This window comes from Prionailurus viverrinus, chromosome D3, assembly GCF_022837055.1.
Source record: "Prionailurus viverrinus isolate Anna chromosome D3, UM_Priviv_1.0, whole genome shotgun sequence".
Classification (NCBI taxonomy): Eukaryota; Metazoa; Chordata; class Mammalia; order Carnivora; family Felidae; genus Prionailurus; species Prionailurus viverrinus.
The window spans coordinates 1,070,960-1,087,936 of NC_062572.1; the positions used below are offsets into that span (position 1 = coordinate 1,070,960).

Below are 16,977 nucleotides of genomic sequence, written 5' to 3' on the forward strand. Positions count from 1 at the left end.
GTCCAGCGAGGTGACTTTGACAGGAACTGGCGGGTTGATGGAGACGTGACCAGGGCCTTGCTCCCTGGCGCCTCACCCCACGTCGGTGTTCAGGGTGCTCCCTCTTGACGGGGACATCCCTCTTCCACTTTCTGTAAAAACACCAAAACCGCGGGAACGCCTTGTGCAAATTTCCCTGATTTTTACAGACCGCTGGCGGTCACGCACTCTCCTGTGTCACAGGCCTCCCGCGTCCCTTCCCCTTGGAATCCGCCGGCCTCCCCGGAGCAGGTGCTCTTGTCTGGGGCCTGGGGACGTGGTGGCATGTGACTGCCGGCCGAGTTCCTGTGTCGGCGGGGCACACGCTGTGTATTGTTGCTACCTAAAAAGTGGACAGAAAGTCAAGATCCGAGCCCAAAGCCAACCAAAATGCACACATTCGGGAAATTAATAGCGTCTGGAAGGCAAGCGATGACACCTTGACATCTGAAAGCTCTTCACGGCGGGGGGGGGGGGGTCACAAACCGGGTCGGGGGGCTCGCCTGAGGCCCCTTCTGCAGCGAGCAGGTGGCGGATGCGGGCTCACTCCTCATGTTAGAACCAACCTACAGACCAGTCAGGGAGGGCTGGGTCACGCTCGCCGAACAAAATTAGATGCCATAAGTGACCTCAGACGATGTGGGAGCGACGGCATAGCTATTTCTTTTGGGGGGTTATTCATCGTCTTATTTTTAAATTGTTATTGTTGTTAGAACAACAACATGCAAACGGGCTTCTTGACAAAATTTTCAGCGCATGATAACTACGGGGCTGCTAACGAGGCACAGCTCGTGCCGCGGACCTCTAGCTTATTCGTATACGGTTAGGAGTCTGTATAACTGGAGAAAGATATGTGTAAATGAAACTTAGAGCCGTTGAGCAGAACTCCCGGGAGAATGCTAATTTTTCCTTTAACCCGCTAGGGAGTCGGCAGGCTCTGTCTAAAGTGACGCTTCCAGAAATAGAGCCGAAAGTATTCCTCTTAAGTTCACAAAGGCAACCCCAGCATCACCGAGAATAATGCCACAGCCGGGACCACAGGAGGAGGGCGGGTGGGTGGACTTAGCTCCGCCCCCCCGGCCCCTGCACCTGCAGGCATCCGGGGAAAGTGACCATAAGATCCCGCGCATGTGCGGGGACAGAGCGGAGAGCTCAAGCCACAAAAGTGCTGTTCTTTGCAGAATGGGGCTGGCACAGGGAATGGTCTTTCCAGAGCTTTCTACATTGTTTGAATTTTCTGACCTGCGTGCATCTCACTTTTACAAGTGACTTTCAAAAGTAACTTGAAGAAGCCCAGTGAGTTTTCAGGGCCTGACCCCACAGGCTGGTTCTCTCCCTCTCCTCCAGTCCTAGCCCAGTCCAGCCCTCACAGTGGGCCCACCCCACCCCTGGGCCCCACCCCCTGCCAGGCCCCACCTCCAGGCCCCACCCCTTGGGTCCTCCACCCCCCACAGCAGCCCCCCCTCCCTTGGGCCTGGCCCTGAGCAGCGACACTGCTGTCCCCTCAGGTTTGGGGGCACATCTGCCTTTGGGAGGTGGCTATTTACAGACTTTTGAAGGCGGAAAATGCGGTGCAGCACATTTAAAAATAGCATGATTATATGTATTTTTTTACAACATTAAACTAAGAAGCGGAAATGATTTATGTGTCACATAATTTTTCAATTTTACACCCAATGCGTACCCTTCCGTCCTACGTGGTTAACCGGTTTATGATGGAGGATTCCGGAAAACACTGAGGTTCTGTGGCCTGGGGCTCCCCTGCAGGGCGGCAGCGTGGGGAGGGGAGGGGTGGGGCCAGACTGGAGGGCGGGTACAGCTTGGATTTCGGTTTGCGCCCCTGGGGCGTCTCCTTGAGTAACAAACCTCAGGGGGGCAGTGGCGCAGAGAAGAGCCCCTTGCCGGAGGTGTGGCCTCGGGGTCCGGCCCTCCGTGGGGTCTGCAATCTGGGCCGAGGCAGGACTGTGCACTAGTCCGCGCAGCTGGGCCGGGACCAGGGTCCCCGCCCCACGGAGAGCCAGGGTGCTGTCCCCACGCGTGCGGTGGGTGCTGCGCTGGGGTCCGGTTCCCTCGGAGCCGCGTTCCCCTCTGGCAGGAGTGGCCACTTAGAAGAACCTTCCAGAAGAACAAGCCCCTGGCCTGGCCTTCGGTAGCCCACGAGCACGAGCACACAGGCCTGGTGGCCCCGCAGCCCCGCCCAGAGGCCGCGTCTCCCACCTGGCCCCCAGGTCAGCTCCGACCGTTCGGCGCTGGAGGCAGGGTCCTGTGGGGGGTGTCCTGCGTGCCGGGGGCTCTGGGACTCCCGGGAGGCCGCGGGTACTCAACCCAGCTAGCGTCCCACTGTGTGCAGGTCAGAAAGACCCACGACATCAAGGGTCAGTGAGCATTTATTTTTAATTTTTAAAGTTAACAGACTTTCCTTGAATTCCGAGCGTCAGGGTCCCTCAGCGAGCAGGGGGTTTGCCAAGTTCGGCCTGAAAGAAAGGGGCCGCCAGCGGAGGCTGGGGGCGGGCGCGGGAGGGCACGGGGGGGTCCCGGGGCCTGGCTGACCGCCCTCCTTTCCCGGTTTCCCGCCAGGCCTCGCCAAGCCCATCGGCCTGGTGGAGGGACCTGGGGGCCTGGGCCAGGGCGGCATGGCGGCCAACCTGCGTGAGGACAGCCAGGAGACAGAAAGCAAATACGAGGGAATACGGGTACAACGCGCAGCTCAGCGACCGCATCTCCCTGGACAGGACCATCCCGGACTACAGGCCCAAAAAGTGAGTTCGCGGCCCTCCTCCCGGGCACCGCTCCCGCACACCCCGCACCCGCGAGCTGCGGCCCCCGGAGCACAGCGACGTGTGCGCTCAAGGCCCTGCAGGCGGCACGGGGTCGAGACCCGGCACGTGGAGTCGGCCACACCCGCGACCGCGCCGCCTTCTGGTGTCTCTGTCGACACAGACGCGCGCAGGTGTAAGAGAGCCGGCTTGGGCACGCGTCACTGCTTGTGGTCCCGTCGCTGCGGTGGGGGCCCCCCTCCCCCACCATCTAAAGAGGTCCACTATTCCCGCCCCGCCCCCCAAATCTGTCGCCGGCTGCGGCCTGGCCTTGAGGCCTCTCAGGACTGAGCCCTGGTCTACAAGCGCGGCATCCTGTTTGAAAGCTCGTTAGGTGCCTTGGCGGGGACGAAATTGGAACAAAATGCCATATTAAGCGGACGTCATTGCGTGAAAAAAGTCCCGCCAGCCTGGCACCTGGGTCCTGGAGAGGAAAGGCAGGCTCGGCCCGGCTCCTTTCTGTGGTTCCGTCTGCAGAAACGGGGCAGGCGGCCGGGAACCCCGGACTCCCCGGGGAGGTGCTGAGGCCCGGGCTGGGCCGGGGGTGGGGGTCCTGGTGATGGGCGGGGCCTGGGCCCTGGAGGAAACTCCATGAAGGGGGCGGGGAGCATTTCTGGGCTGTGTCGAGAGGCCCTGGGGTGGGAGGCGGTCCCGGGAAGCCCCGCGAGAGGTGGGAGGGCCGGCGGCCCCGGAGCGAGGAAGCGTGGGCAGGGGCGTGTTGGGCGTGGTTACGGGTGGGGCCCGCTGGCGCACGTGGTGGGGCAGCGGCGGATTCGGGACGGCGGAGGTGGCCTCCGGGCCGCCCCGCGAGGCCAGGCAGCGGGATCCGACCGCCAGCTCCCCGTCAGTTGCTCCGAGGGTGAGGTGCCCGAGAGCAGGTCTCCCAGGTGAGCTGGTGCTGGGCGTCGGCGTGCGCGTCTGCGCGGGGCTGGCCGGGCGGTTCCCGAAACCCGTGCGTCTGTGGTGCGGCCAGGACTTAGGTGCGGCCTGCTCTCTGGAGCCGCACGGTGACGGCTCACTGCCCGGCTCTCCTGCTTGTCTTGTGACTTCGTCCCAGAGAGGTTCCCCCTTCCTGGGTGGCCCCGGAGGGCGGAGGCCTGGAGCGCGCGCTCCCGCGGCCTCAGCCCCAGCCACGGGCGAGAACAGTTTTGTGTTCGGGGGTACCATCGATTCAGCATGAGTAAGGCCGGCTTTCCTCTTGTGAGATGGAATAACGATTCTTTGTTTGAGTAAAAAATGCAATTAAGTGTAAAACAGGCCCGTTTGAAGAAGCATGCTAAGTGAAGGACGCGGGGGACGTCCAGATGTGACAGAGTCACAGACACGGGCTTGAGTGACTCAGGTTTGCGACGTACCCAATCTGTGCTCTGAGAGTGTGGCTGTGAGTGTTTGAGTGTGCACGTGTGTACATGTACGTGTGGATGTGTGTGTGCACATGCGTGAGTGCGCGTGGTAGTCCTGAGCGCCCCCCAGCGTGCCCCGACCTCTGGAGCAGGACCTAAATAAGTTGCCGCTCGGGCCTCACCCTGCGGCTGGAGTCGGGCGCTGTTCTTGGCTCTGAGCTGGGCACCCGCGGTGCCTTTCAGAGACCCCCCCGAAGCCACCCCAGGCTCAGCAACTCGCTGAAGGGACTCACCGCGCTCGGCAAAGCTGTTATACGCCCGATGTGGTTTGTTAAAGGACAGAATGACGTCACGGAGAACAGGGCAGGGGCCAGGGGAGCACTTAATTTTCCCAGCAATGGCGAGTGACCGCACGTATGAAGAATTACAACAGGGGGCTCATTCGAGCCCTGGTGTCCGGGGTTTTATTGGCCGGCCGACCTCAGTCCCCGTCCCCAGAGGTCTGGCCATGCTGTGGCTCAGGGCTCCAGCATAGATCACTCCGCAGCATAGACAATCTCACATAGGCGACGATGCTCTCGTCAGGCAGGATGTCCCAAGGGCTCAGAAGCCACCTCCCAGGAGCTGGCAAGGGCCAGGCCTTTCCTGTGCACGTGGTAGGAGTGGCCCCCACCTCCCATGTCACCGATCTGATCGTGGCACTTGCAGCCTCGGGGACTTCACCACCAGAGACTCTAGGAAACCTGTCCTTGTCTGTGTCGTCATCTGGTGGCAATTGTGGCCACAAGGGAGCCCATGGGGTCGAGGACACTTACCCCATCTGCCGTGGCCAGCCCTGGGCTGGGGGCAGGCTCTCCTGGTGGTCCTGCTGCATCATCCACCGTCAGAGCAGGACACGTATAGGACAGACGGGAGCGTGTGTGACAGACGCTGTTGTCTGCCTCCCTGGAATCCTGTTGTCTTTCTCTGGGCACCAGCTCCCCCTTCACACAGGGGAACCCACAGGAAACTTGCTGTTCCAGCTGCTGTTCCAGCTGCGAGGCAGATCACAGGATTTGGGATTAAGGTGATTAGAGCATTGTGTCCACCACCTCAGCGACTGGCTCGGGGCTGTCACATGGTCTGGGCCCATCCAATCAGAGTGCACCTTGGAATTACCTCAGGCCGTTGGGGAAAAAAATCAGGCCTTTCAGTCAAAGTAAAATTGCAATTATGGGAACTTGGGGAGCTTAGCCATCTTATTATCATGAAAGGGAGGCTGGGAGTTCCCACAACCCACCCGTGAACCCCGAGGGCAAATGCAGTGCAGGGCTTGGCAGAGCTGGGAGGTGGGGAGGAATCAGGTTCCAGTGCTGGCATCTGGATCCAGCTGTTCCTGAAGCTAGCGTTGCAATAAATTAGAAACAAATGAAAAGTCTTCTAGGCTCTGTAGTAAACTAGCACACACACATGCACATTTATAAATCTTTTGCTTAATCAATTGGAATTTTGTTTCCTGCTTCTTAAAGCGGAAGGGGCTCTCCCTGCTCCGTCTGGCTCATCCCTGCACACCCTTGAGTCCCCACAATGCTTTGCTCCGGCATCTCACTCTGCTGGGATTTGCCTGAGCCGCAGATGCTCCTCTGGGTTGCCCTTTGAGGACTGAGACCCACCGCCCTTCCCTGAGTGGCAGAGACTCCCCCTGTAGGAAGCCTCCGTTTGCCAAAATAAAAACCGACAGGAGCGACCAGCTCCCTGCCAGCCTCACGTCGCAGAAGAAGACGTCAGGGCAAACTCTCAAAGGGCCGACATTTACAATACGCCTTAGTCGATAGAAACCTGACTTTACAGACACTCCGACTGGAAGGGCACAGCTCCCCGCCTCCCTGAAGTAGACTGTGTGGGTTTCATTGTCTTACATGTTTATCTGTAGCCATTTCTTTCCCAAAAAGAAAGGCGGAGGCTTTGTGATCGGGACACGCACAGACCAGCCCCGTCACACGTGTGAATGACAAGCCGGAAAGAAGCCCTTCCTGTCCCGCCGGCTCCTGGCCTGTCTGGACATGCTGCCCCCCCCCCCCCCAGGGGACAGCGTCGTGGGGGTTACTCGCGTGCAGCCACAGCCCTCATGCACCCGAGGCTTAGAACACGGCCATAGTGTCTAGGGGAGACTCGTGCTGTCGTGCAGCTTGGCGAGCACAGGGCCGCTCGTGTCCCTGGGGCTTGTTTAAGAAGGTGCTGCTGGTGCTGCCCTGTGCCAGGGCCTTGAGGACCGGCATTGCCCACGCTCTACAGACAGGAGACCAAGGCAGGAAAGGTCAAGTACCCGCACTGGGCCCGTGGGCCAGAGTTTGCCGAACCCCGTCGTGCGGCGTGCGTTCCCCCCAGGCTCTTACTGTCCCCACAGAGCCCAGTGGGGCACATTGTGTTTTCCAAAGACGGAATCTTCTCGAATCTGCCCCCTCCCCCGCCCCCAGGGTGGGATCTGTGTCCCTCTCCCTGAGATTGGCTGGCCGTCCTCTCGAGGAGGGCAGAGGTGAAGAGGGCGGTTTTCAGGGTTTCCACCCCGGCCCACGTGTGGGCCCGCGAGCTGCCATATAAGCAGTCTGCGGGTCCTGAAGCCCAAACGTGGTCGCTCAGAGCACCCCGTGGCCAGGCCTGCGAGCGCTCAGACAGAGACGTGCCAGCCAGGGCCAGACACGCTGCAGCAGGGGTCGGAGGGAGTCACGCACAGACGAGCCCACGGAGGAAGGCCGGGCGGGCCGCTGCAGAGTGCCGAGTTCTGGGTTTGTGAGGCCAGGCGCTGTTTGCGGGAACCTTCCATGTGGCCATGCGTTGGGAGCCACACCTGGCGTCGTGTAGGCCCTCACCAAACGTCTACGGACGACCGAGCGAATGAGTACGTGAGTGCAATTCAGTCTATGCCCGTTTTAAGCTTTCAGAGTTCGATTCCCTAGATGGCTTTGCGCCCTGTGGGGCCCATCCGTCCAATGAGAAACGGCCTTGCTCTTGGATTCTGACAGGTGCAGCCGTGAGAAACATACGTGGGATGTGGGAGTGTGTGTGCGTGCGCGCGTATGTGTGTCTGCACGTGTGCGTGTGCCTACCCACGTGTGCCTGTGTGTGCACGCGTACACGTGCGTGGTACGTGTGTGTATGTGTTACTGGGTGTATGTTTGTATGCATGTGTGCCTGTGCATGTGTACACGCATGTGTACGTTAATGCATGTGCAAGTGTGCCTGTGTGTGCACGTGTATGCGTGTTAATGTGTGTGCAGGTGTGCGTGTGCACGTGTTATGTGTCGATGTGTGTCCATACGTATTTGTGTGCATCTGTGTGTGCATGCCTGTGCGTTGTGCGTGTGTACCCGTGTGCACATGTGTACATGCACCTGTGTGTTCACACGTGTGCATGTGTCTGCGTGCACATGTGCGTGCGCATATGTATTTGTGCGTACGCGTGCACGTGTCTGCTCGTACCATGTATATTGTGTGCATGTGTACCTGTGCATGTGTACATGCATGTGTATGTTAACGCATGTGCAAGTGTGCCTGTGTGTGCACGTGTATGCGTGTTAATGTGTGTGCAGGTGTGCGTGTGCACGTGTTATGTGTCGATGTGTGTCCGTACGTATTTGTGTGTGTACGTGTGCACGTGTACCTGCATGTGCTGTGTGCGTCTGTGTGTGCATGCCTGTGCGTTGTGCGCGTGTACCTGTGTGCACCCATGTACGTGCGCCTGTGTGTGTTCACACGTGTGCACACGCACATGTATTTGTGTGTACGCGTGCACGTGTCTGCACGTGCCGTGTGCATGGCGTGCACGTGTACCTGTGTGCACGCATGTACGTGCACCTGTGTTTGCGTGTGTTCACGTGTGTGCATGCATGCACGCGTGCCCGACAGATCCGTCCACTCTCAAAGCAAAGTTCTCACCCGCTTTCTCCCGTTAGACATGTTATTGATTTCTCTTTGTCTGGAGGTCGGTAGCTTTTCTAATTAAGCTGCAGCTTTAATCATGCCGCGGAGCACATAACACAGATCTTGATTATTAAGACTGGCCCACGGGATGATAAAAGGGAGACTGGCAAATCCAAATTAAACAGGATCCTAAAAATGAGTGGCCGTGCCCGAGCTTGTCCTACATCGTGTGCGGTAATGCCCCCCCCCCCACCCCCCCCAATGTGTTTGCAGAGCCTCCGTGCATATTAACTAAGCTGCGAACGGCCTGGCCGTCAACTCTAATAAGTCGTGTCTAGTGGACGGAGAACCAGAGGTACCTTGCACCTGGTCCCCCAGCCCCTCTGAGTGTCTAGGGTCTGTGAGAGGGGGCAGGGGTCTCAGACAAGGAGACGGGGAAAACCGGGGCGTCGTCACGGAAGCGTGCGGGGTGAGCCGCGGGAGAGACGCCTGGTTCCTTGCCTCCCCGGGGAGCACGGAACTGCAGGCCGGGCGGCATCCTGACCAGGCAGTCAGTTCCCGAAGGAGACACGCTTCCCTTCTGCCTGCCCGGAGCCCTCGCTCTGCGCCTGGCCCCTGGCAGGTCCGAGCCCCTGGGGGTGTCCGAGGGAGAGACTGGATGGGCTGGAGGTCACAGGCCCCGGAGACTGTGCATCTGGGCGCTGAAGCCTCGCGCAGCCTCCCGGGTACGTGCGGCGCCTCCGGCAGGAGACGGACGTGTCCCCGTGTCAGGAGGCGAAGCTCGCTGCTCCGCCGGGAGGGACGCCACACTTCGTTTCTTCTTCGTCCTGCGGCTATTTCTCCAGCGGCACGAAGGGCGTCCTCCAAAACTTCCATTAGTGTCGCTGCCGCGGCCCCGTTTCCTGTGGCCGGGTTGTGCCCGCCACGTGTTCTCACCGAGACCTCGGTGACACTCCCTGTGACCCAGTGATTTGCAGAGGCCTCGGTGACCCCGCAGCCGGCTCTCTCGCCGGGTGCGTGAAGACCTCCAGGCTGCCACGTGGCACCCATGAGGGTACCGGGTGGTGACCCCACGAGCCCTGTGACCGTCCCCCCTGCCTGCTATGAGGAGGGGCGTGGGAGGGGTCTCTGTGTGTCCCGTGTCCTGTTTCTGACACGTGGGTGTTTGCGTGCGAGTCTGTAGCCTCCAAAAGCCTTTGCCGTGAGGTCTGAGGGCGGCGTGCCTGTCCGTCCGTCTGTGAGTACACGGCGAGGTGAGCCTGTGCCCCGCAGCCGGGGACACGGGCTGCGTCTTGGCCCTGGGACCTTGTCTGTGCGAAGACAGCTGGGACAGCCGGAGGTCCTGGGGCTGCGTTGACCGTGCACGTCCGGGTCTGGGCGCGTGCGGCAGCGAGTGTGGTCTGTGTGTGCACTCAACTCCGCCAACAGGCACCCCGAATAAATACGAGCCATTAATGTCCTTCCCGGGCCGCCCGTCTCCGTGGTGTGTGCCTGGGTCTCTATGGGTCTCTATGGGTGTGTGTGTGTGTGCACGTGAATTTGTGTGCGTGTCACGTATGTGTGCACGCGTGTGGGCGCACACATACAGGTTTCTGGAAGGTCTCACGGCCAGCTGCCTGGACGGATGGATGGACTCGGTCTGGGGAAGACAGGACCTCAAGACAAGAGGCTGTCCTGTGCTGCTTTCGTGGGGGCCGCGCTGCCTCTGTGTCCCCTCAGCAGGGGTGTGGCCTCGCTCGTCCGGGACTCCGTGTCCCTGCTGGCGTTCCCAGGGGGGTGGGACGGGGGTGGGAGCAGGTCACACACAGCAGGCCGGTGCTGCAAGCAGGAAGGCGTCCACCAAGAGGCGAAGACGCTCCTCGGGTGACCCACCTCCGAGAGCCTCCGGACGGCTGTTCCCAGGAGCATCCGTCACGGCTTCCGAAGGGGCAGCCTCCCGGTGCGTGCGGCGCCTCCGGCAGGAGACGGACGTGTCCCGATGTCAGGAGGCGAAGCCCGCTGCTCCCCCGGGAGGGACGCCACGCTTCATTCCCTCTCCGTCCTGCGGTTATTCCTCCAGCGGCACAAAGGGCGTCCCCATCAATCTCCATTAGTGTCGCTGCCGCGGCCCCGTTTCCTGTGAGGCCGGCGGGGACGTGCCCGCCACGCGTTCTCCCCGAGACCTCGGAAGAGGCTTTCAAGAGCCTCGGCACCACCCCCGCTCCTCTGTGGGTTCATAAATCCTCCTAGAAACGTCTCTGCGGTTAAGGATTTCCTGCCTCTCCGGCTCCAGGTGGGGGTGTGAAGTCGCAGCCGCAGCGTCTGCGGCACGAAGCCCAGCCCTCTGCCGCGGGGACCTGAGGCACTCGCGCTAACCCCCATCCCGTGGGCCGGGCGCCCGTGTGCTTAGCGGATTCCCATCCATGGGCTCAGAGGCCGGACGTGGACGGGGCGCGTGGGGACGGGCTCTGAGGGCCTTCGGGGCTCTGTGGGGGGTCCGGCAGAGGCTGGTGCCGCCTGGGGGTTGTCGCGAGCCTGTAGGCCGGCCGCCAGTGGCCCCCAGACCGCCGACGCGTGGCAGTCAGATCGCCTCCGTGGTAGCTCGGGGCTCTAAAAAGAGGCTTCCTGCTCTTGGTGACTCCGCGTGGGAGCACCTGGCGTTGCTTTGCGTGCAGAGAGGCGCTCGGGGACGCTGGTGAGCCGGGTGGCCATGGCGCCTGACTGTGCATGACGGTGTTTGGGGTACACGGGCTGGATGACACTCCAGGGAGGAGTGGGGTCCCCCTAGAGAGAGCGGATGTTCTCTGTCGATGACAACGATTTCAGATGAGACAACAACTCAGCCAGAAGTGGCTGCATGATGGCGAGATCCCTGACCTCACAGGACAAGTCTGCAGTCAGGGTCCACAGTGGTTTGACTGGCAGCGGCTGACAGAGTCAGGGACCCAGGCTCTCCCCAGTTCTCTGTTCTGCCGCATCCAGAAAGTCGGGCTTCTCCCCGCATGGTCACAACGTGGCTGCAGCAGCTCCGGGTATCACATCATCACAGGCCCACTTCCCCACGGGCTAGAACAGACATGTTCCTGCGTCTTGTCTCTGTTCAAGAATAGAGAAAACTTTCCTGGAAGTCCCTGCAGACCCCTCCTCAGGTGTCCTGGGCCGGCTGTCCGTCTGCCCTGTCAACCATGAGGGCGGGATGGTCATCTGCTCCTCTCTACTCCTGTGTCATTTGGCTTGCCCAGCGTCTGGCCGCTCAAGATTGTGGGGACGCCCTGGTCTCAGGCCCCGGGGCTGGCCGAGGATTCAGCTGGGGGGCTGGCAGGCGGCACCCTCCTTGCCCCCACGGAGGGGAGGCCCGAGCGGGGGCTGTCTGCGTGCTGGCTGAGGGCGGGCTGGGGACGAAGCCCTGCGCCAAGAAAGCCCAGCTCCCGTGGATGGAGCCTTGTCGAGACGGGGGCAGTGAGACGCCGCCCCCCCCCCCCCCCCCCCCGCCGCCAGCACCCCGTACCTTAGGGAAGCAGGTCCCCATGGTGCACGCGGCAAGCGTTCGGGCCAGCGCCGGGTCGGGACCCCTTCAGTCGCCAGAAACAGAAAACCCACCTCAAACTGGCTTAAGTGAGAACAAGAGACAGGGCGGGGGGCGTGGAGAGCGGAAGCACGTGACAGTCACCGGGGCCACCCGTGGAGGAGCACACGGCAGGGTCCCCGAGTCGTGGCTCCTCTGCGCAGTCCCGAGAAAAGCCGCGGTCCCGCGGCGTCGGAAGCTTCCGCTTGGTGGAAGGAGCTGGGTGTGAGGGCAGCCTGCCTCAGGTGACATGTGGCCTGTCCCCAGGGGAGAGGAGAGCCGGGTGACGCAGGAGAGCCCCGGGAGCTGCAGCCCCCGGACAGAGGTCGTGGTCGCGCTCCCATGCGGTAGACGCGGGTTTTACCGCTTCACCAGCCGTCGCGCCGGGCCTGTGCTGGATGACGGCGCCTTCTGTGTGCTCAGTGTTTTCCACGGGCTTTGTGTCGGGGGGGGGGGGGGGTCGCGCTGTGAGTAAAGGAGATGATTTTAATGCAGGTTTGTGCGGGGCCGACATGAGCGGCATGCACGGCACGCTTCTAATTCAAACAACTCGCAAGCTGTGCGTGTCCGCGACGGGCGAGACTCATAAGTGCAGGTGAGCGCGGTGGGGAGGCAGCGGTGGCCCTGGGGGAGTCCCCGTGCTCTGGGAGCACTAGCTGCCTCCGTCCCGCGGACGCCTGCGGGGGTGGCGACTGTCTGCGGGCCCCCTCACCACGGCCCGCTCAAGTCCCTGGATGGAGACCAGGCCCACGGTGTCCTGCCTGTGTCCTTGTGGGGCCAGCGTCCCTGCCCCGTGACGGGGGCCAGCGTTGAGTACACGCATTGCTCGAGGCCCCCCGCCCCCGCCCCGGGCTGCCCTGAGGGTGCGCGGCAGGCCGGCGTGGCTGCACCCCACCCTGGGAGCCCTGGCGGGGCGGGACGGGCCTCGTGGGCGGGTGCTGGCGTCCCCACAGCCATGTGCCCCTCTGGGCTGTCCCCCAGTCATGTCCCCCAGTCATGTCCCCCTCCAGACTGTCCCCACGGCTGTCCCTCCCTCAGGGTGTCCTTACATCCATGTCCCCTCCCCAAGGCTGTCCCCCCAGCTGTGCCCCCTTCCAGGCTGTCACCCCAGTTGTGCCCCCCCCACAGCCCCCAAGCTGTGTCCCCCCTGGCTGTCCCCCCAGTCATGTCCCCCCAGCTGAGCCCCCTCCCTGGGCTACCCTGCAGTCACTCACAGACATACGTGGGTGTTACTGGGCTCAGAGAGGGGACAGCCCACGCACAGGAGATGATGCCGGCTTAGTTTCTGTCACACCCGGGGTTAGAAGTGTCCGTGTTCGCCAAGCTCTGTATTAATCTATCCCGTGTTTTACAATCGTCGTGACCACGATCAATGGACCGTTTTTACAAAGGCCACCTGGATGCACCAGATCCTGTAACAGATGTGACCTGTCGGTTTTCTAGTCCCCGAATGGGACTTATTCTTGCTGGAAGAACGAAGTGGAAAGAATCTCAAGAAGCAACATCCTTCGTGGGAAGAATTCCTCCCAGACAGTGTCTCTGAGGCAGAGAGGCAAAGGTGGAGAGATTACCCGCTGAATGCCATGACACGGCGGGTCCCCCGTGCACCTCAGGCCCCCCAGAGCGGAGTCCAGAAAACAGAGCGCCCTCAGGTGATCCAGAGAACCGACGCAGCCCAGCAGTGTGTGTCCCCAGGCTGCCCAGCCCCCGAGCTGAGAGCACCAGCTTCCTCCGTCAGTCAGCCGGAAACTCGGAGGTGCGCTACCCTGGCCCCGGGCGTTGTCCTGACGCCCACGCAGGCTCCCCGCGGACCCCCCCCCCCCCCCCCCGCCGCCGCGTCCCTCCCTTCCCGTGTGTTCCATGCAGATGATTTCGGTTCACAGCCCCTGGGGCACACAGCCTGCTCTCTCTGGTCACCCGGTGTTTGAGCAGAGACCGCATCTGAACCTGGCCGTGTGCCCCTGCCCCTCCCTGCTCCTCACGACGGTCAGGTCAGGTGCCACTCGCGACGATGCCCCAGCGCACCTCGTTCCTGGGTTGCCCCGTCGGAGGTGAAGGTGGCGGACTGTGTTTGTTGGCCCCCGCCCGTTCTCACATCTATCTGCCTGACGGGACGCCCGCCCGAAGAGCTTGGGTTGTGACCACAGCGTGCCGGCCTCCCGCTGGGTGGCGCATACTCAGATCCGGCAGCAGGCCCAGCTGCCTTTCTCTTTGTGGGCCCCTGTCACTGGAATCAGGGCCACCCGAAGCCCAGCACGCCCTCACCCTGAGATCCGTAACGTCAGTGCGTCGGCAAAGTCCCTATTCCCAAAGATCACATTCGCGGGCTCTTCTCTGGAGGAGGCTGGCACCTTTCAACCCACAGCCACTGGGAAGACTTCAGCGTGGAAGTCCACAGGACGAACCGTTAGCCCAGTAGGGCGCCTTCCTCCCGCCAGGAGCACAGAGGGAAAATCCGGGGAGGGAGCCCCGGCGTGGCAGCCTGGGAGTCAGCAGAGCCGCGGGCTCCTCCGTCTTCCGTGGGACCAGCTCCCGGCTCTGGACGGTGGTTTTGGCGAGGCGCCTTCCTGACTCTGGGACCCCGGAAAAGATGTGAACCAAGCGTAAGCCAAGCAGCTTCCTTGGGCCACAGCGACTGGCCCAAGCGCAGCGCGTCCCCAATCAGCCAAGGAGACCCAGGGGGCTTTCCCGCGGGTCCTGGAGAAGAGACGCCTCCCCAGCGCTGGAGACGGGACAGAGGAAGGTGTGCAGCCGAGAAGGGGCGCCCGCGGGGTCCTGCCACGTCCTCTGAGCCCCCAGCCGAGCGCGCCCCAAACCACGGCACCCCGGCGAACCCCCTCGGGCCAGTTTGGTTGATTTTCCGCCCCGCGGGTTGTTCCTGCCGGATGTACCTGCCCAGCGGAGAATGGAGAGTGTATCCGGAAGGTTCTGTCGCCCGCTCTCCTGGGAGGCTTGTGCTGTCCCCAGAGTGGCTGCAGCCTTTGGGCCCCATGTGTGTTTCAAAAACCAGCAGGGGCGCGAGCCTGCGGTGGGACGGTTTCCGTCCCGTGAAGGCGGCGTGGCTCTGAGGTGAGTGGCCGCCATCCACACGCACGATGAAGAGCGGGCTGCCTGTCAGGGACGTCCACAGCATGTGGAAGGCACCTCGCAGGGTCCCCCACCGGCCGAGGGGCCGAGAGCCAGCGCCCCTGCACCGCCACGCCATAATAAACCCCCGACTCGCGGCCGCGTCAGAGTCTTGGAGGACGGGAAGAGGCCCCGTGTCTCCCAGTCCTCGCGTGGCTAGTTCCTCCCCATCCTTAGGTCTTTCGTGGGCTGAGCTGTGTCCCCCCAAACCCACACGGGGGAGCCCTGACCCCCAGCAATGCAGGATGCGACCATGTGTGGAGGCAGCACCCTACAGAGGTGATGAGGTGAAGTGGGGTCCCCAGTGGGCCTGCCCCGTCCGACTGAGTCCCCAGGGAGAGCAAAGCAGGACACAGACACCTGGGCCTGGACCACTGAGGACAAGGAAGGAAGATGGCATCTATAGGCCCAGGGCAGGCCTGGGAGGAGCCAGCCCTGCCACACCCGGACCCCCCACCACACCTGCACCCGGACCCCCCTCCACCCCTGCGCCCGGACCCCCCTCCACACCAGCACCCAGAACCCCCTCCACACCTGCAGCCGGACCCCCCTCCACACCTGCACCCGGACCCCCAACCACACCTGCACCCGGACCCCCCTCCCACCTGCACCCGGACCCCCCTCCCACCTGCACCCGGACCTGCACCTGGACCCCCTCCACACCTGCACCCGGACCCCCCTCCACACCTGCGCCCGGACCCCCCTCGACACCTGCGCCCAGAACCCCCTCCACACCTGCAGCCGGACCCCCCTCCACACCTGCACCCGGACCCCCCTCCACACCTGCACCCGGACCCCCCCACCACACCTGCACCCGGACCCCCCTCCCACCTGCACCTGTACCACCCTCCCACCTGCACCTGGACCCCCTCCACCCCTGCAACCGGACCCCCCTCCACCCCTGCAGCCGGACCCCCCTCCACACCTGCACCCAGAACTCCCTCCACACCTGCAGCCCAACCCCCCTCCACACCTGCACCCGGACCCCCCTCCCACCTGCACCCAGACCCCCCTCCACCCCTGCGCCCGGACCCCCCTCCACACCTGCACCCGGACCCCCCTCCACCCCTGTGCCCGGACCCCCTCCACACCTGCACCCGGACCCCCCTCCCACCTGCACCCGGACCCCCCTCCCACCTGCACCTGGACCCCCTCCACACCTGCACCCGGACCCCCCTCCACACCTGCGCCCGGACCCGCCTCGACACCTGCACCCAGAACCCCCTCCACACCTGCAGCCGGACCCCCCTCCACACCTGCACCCGGACCCCCCTCCCACCTGCACCCAGACCCCCCACCACACCTGCACCCGGAACCCCTCCACACCTGCACCCGGACCCACCTCCGGAGCCCCCTCCACACCTGCACCCGGACCCCCCTCCACACCTGCACCCGGACCCCCCTCCACACCTGCACCCGGACCCACCTCCGGAGCCCCCTCCACACCTGCACCCGGCCCCCCTCCACACCTGCACCCGGCCCCCCTCCACACCTGCACCCGGCCCCCCTCCACACCTGCACCTGGACCCCCCTCCACACCTGCACCCGGACCCCCCTCCACACCTGCACCTGGACCCCCTCCAGAGCCCCCTCCACACCTGCACCCGGACCCCCCTCCACACCTGCACCCGGACCCCCCACACACCTGCACCCGGACCCCCCTCCACACCTGCACCCGGACCCCCTCCACACCTGCACCCGGACCCCCCTCCGGAGCCCCCTCCACACCTGCACCTGGACCCCCTCCGGAGCCCCCTCCACACCTGCACCCGGACCCCCCTCCACATCTGCACCCGGACCCCCCAGACACCTGCACCCAGACCCCCCTCCACACCTGCACCCGGACCCCCCACCACACCTGCACCCGGACCCCCCTCCCACCTGCACCCGTACCACCCTCCCACCTGCATCTGGACTCCCTCCACCCCTGCACCCGGACCCCCCTCCACACCTGCACCCGGACCCCCCTCCACACCTGCGCCCGGACCCCCCTCCACACCTGCACCCAGAACCCCCTCCACACCTGCACCCGGACCCCCCTCCACACCTGCACCCAGACCCCCTCCACACCTGCACCCGGACCCCCCACCACACCTGCACCCGGACCCCCCTCCCACCTGCACCCGTACCACCCTCCCACCTGCATCTGGACTCCCTCCACCCCTGCACCCGGACCCCCCTCCACACCTGCACCCGGACCCCCCTCCACACCTGCGCCCGGACCCCCCTC

At 63.4% G+C, this 16,977-nt stretch overlaps 1 protein-coding gene across 1 annotated transcript in view; it reads left to right on the forward strand.

The window, feature by feature from the left end:
- The window catches only part of GALNT9 (polypeptide N-acetylgalactosaminyltransferase 9), an 84,030-nt gene that overhangs the window by 22,545 nt on the left and 44,508 nt on the right, over positions 1-16,977 (forward strand). Inside the window, 2 exon segments of the mRNA XM_047828480.1 lie at positions 2,596-2,702; positions 2,704-2,777. Coding sequence (XP_047684436.1) covers positions 2,596-2,702; positions 2,704-2,777 — 181 coding nt within the window.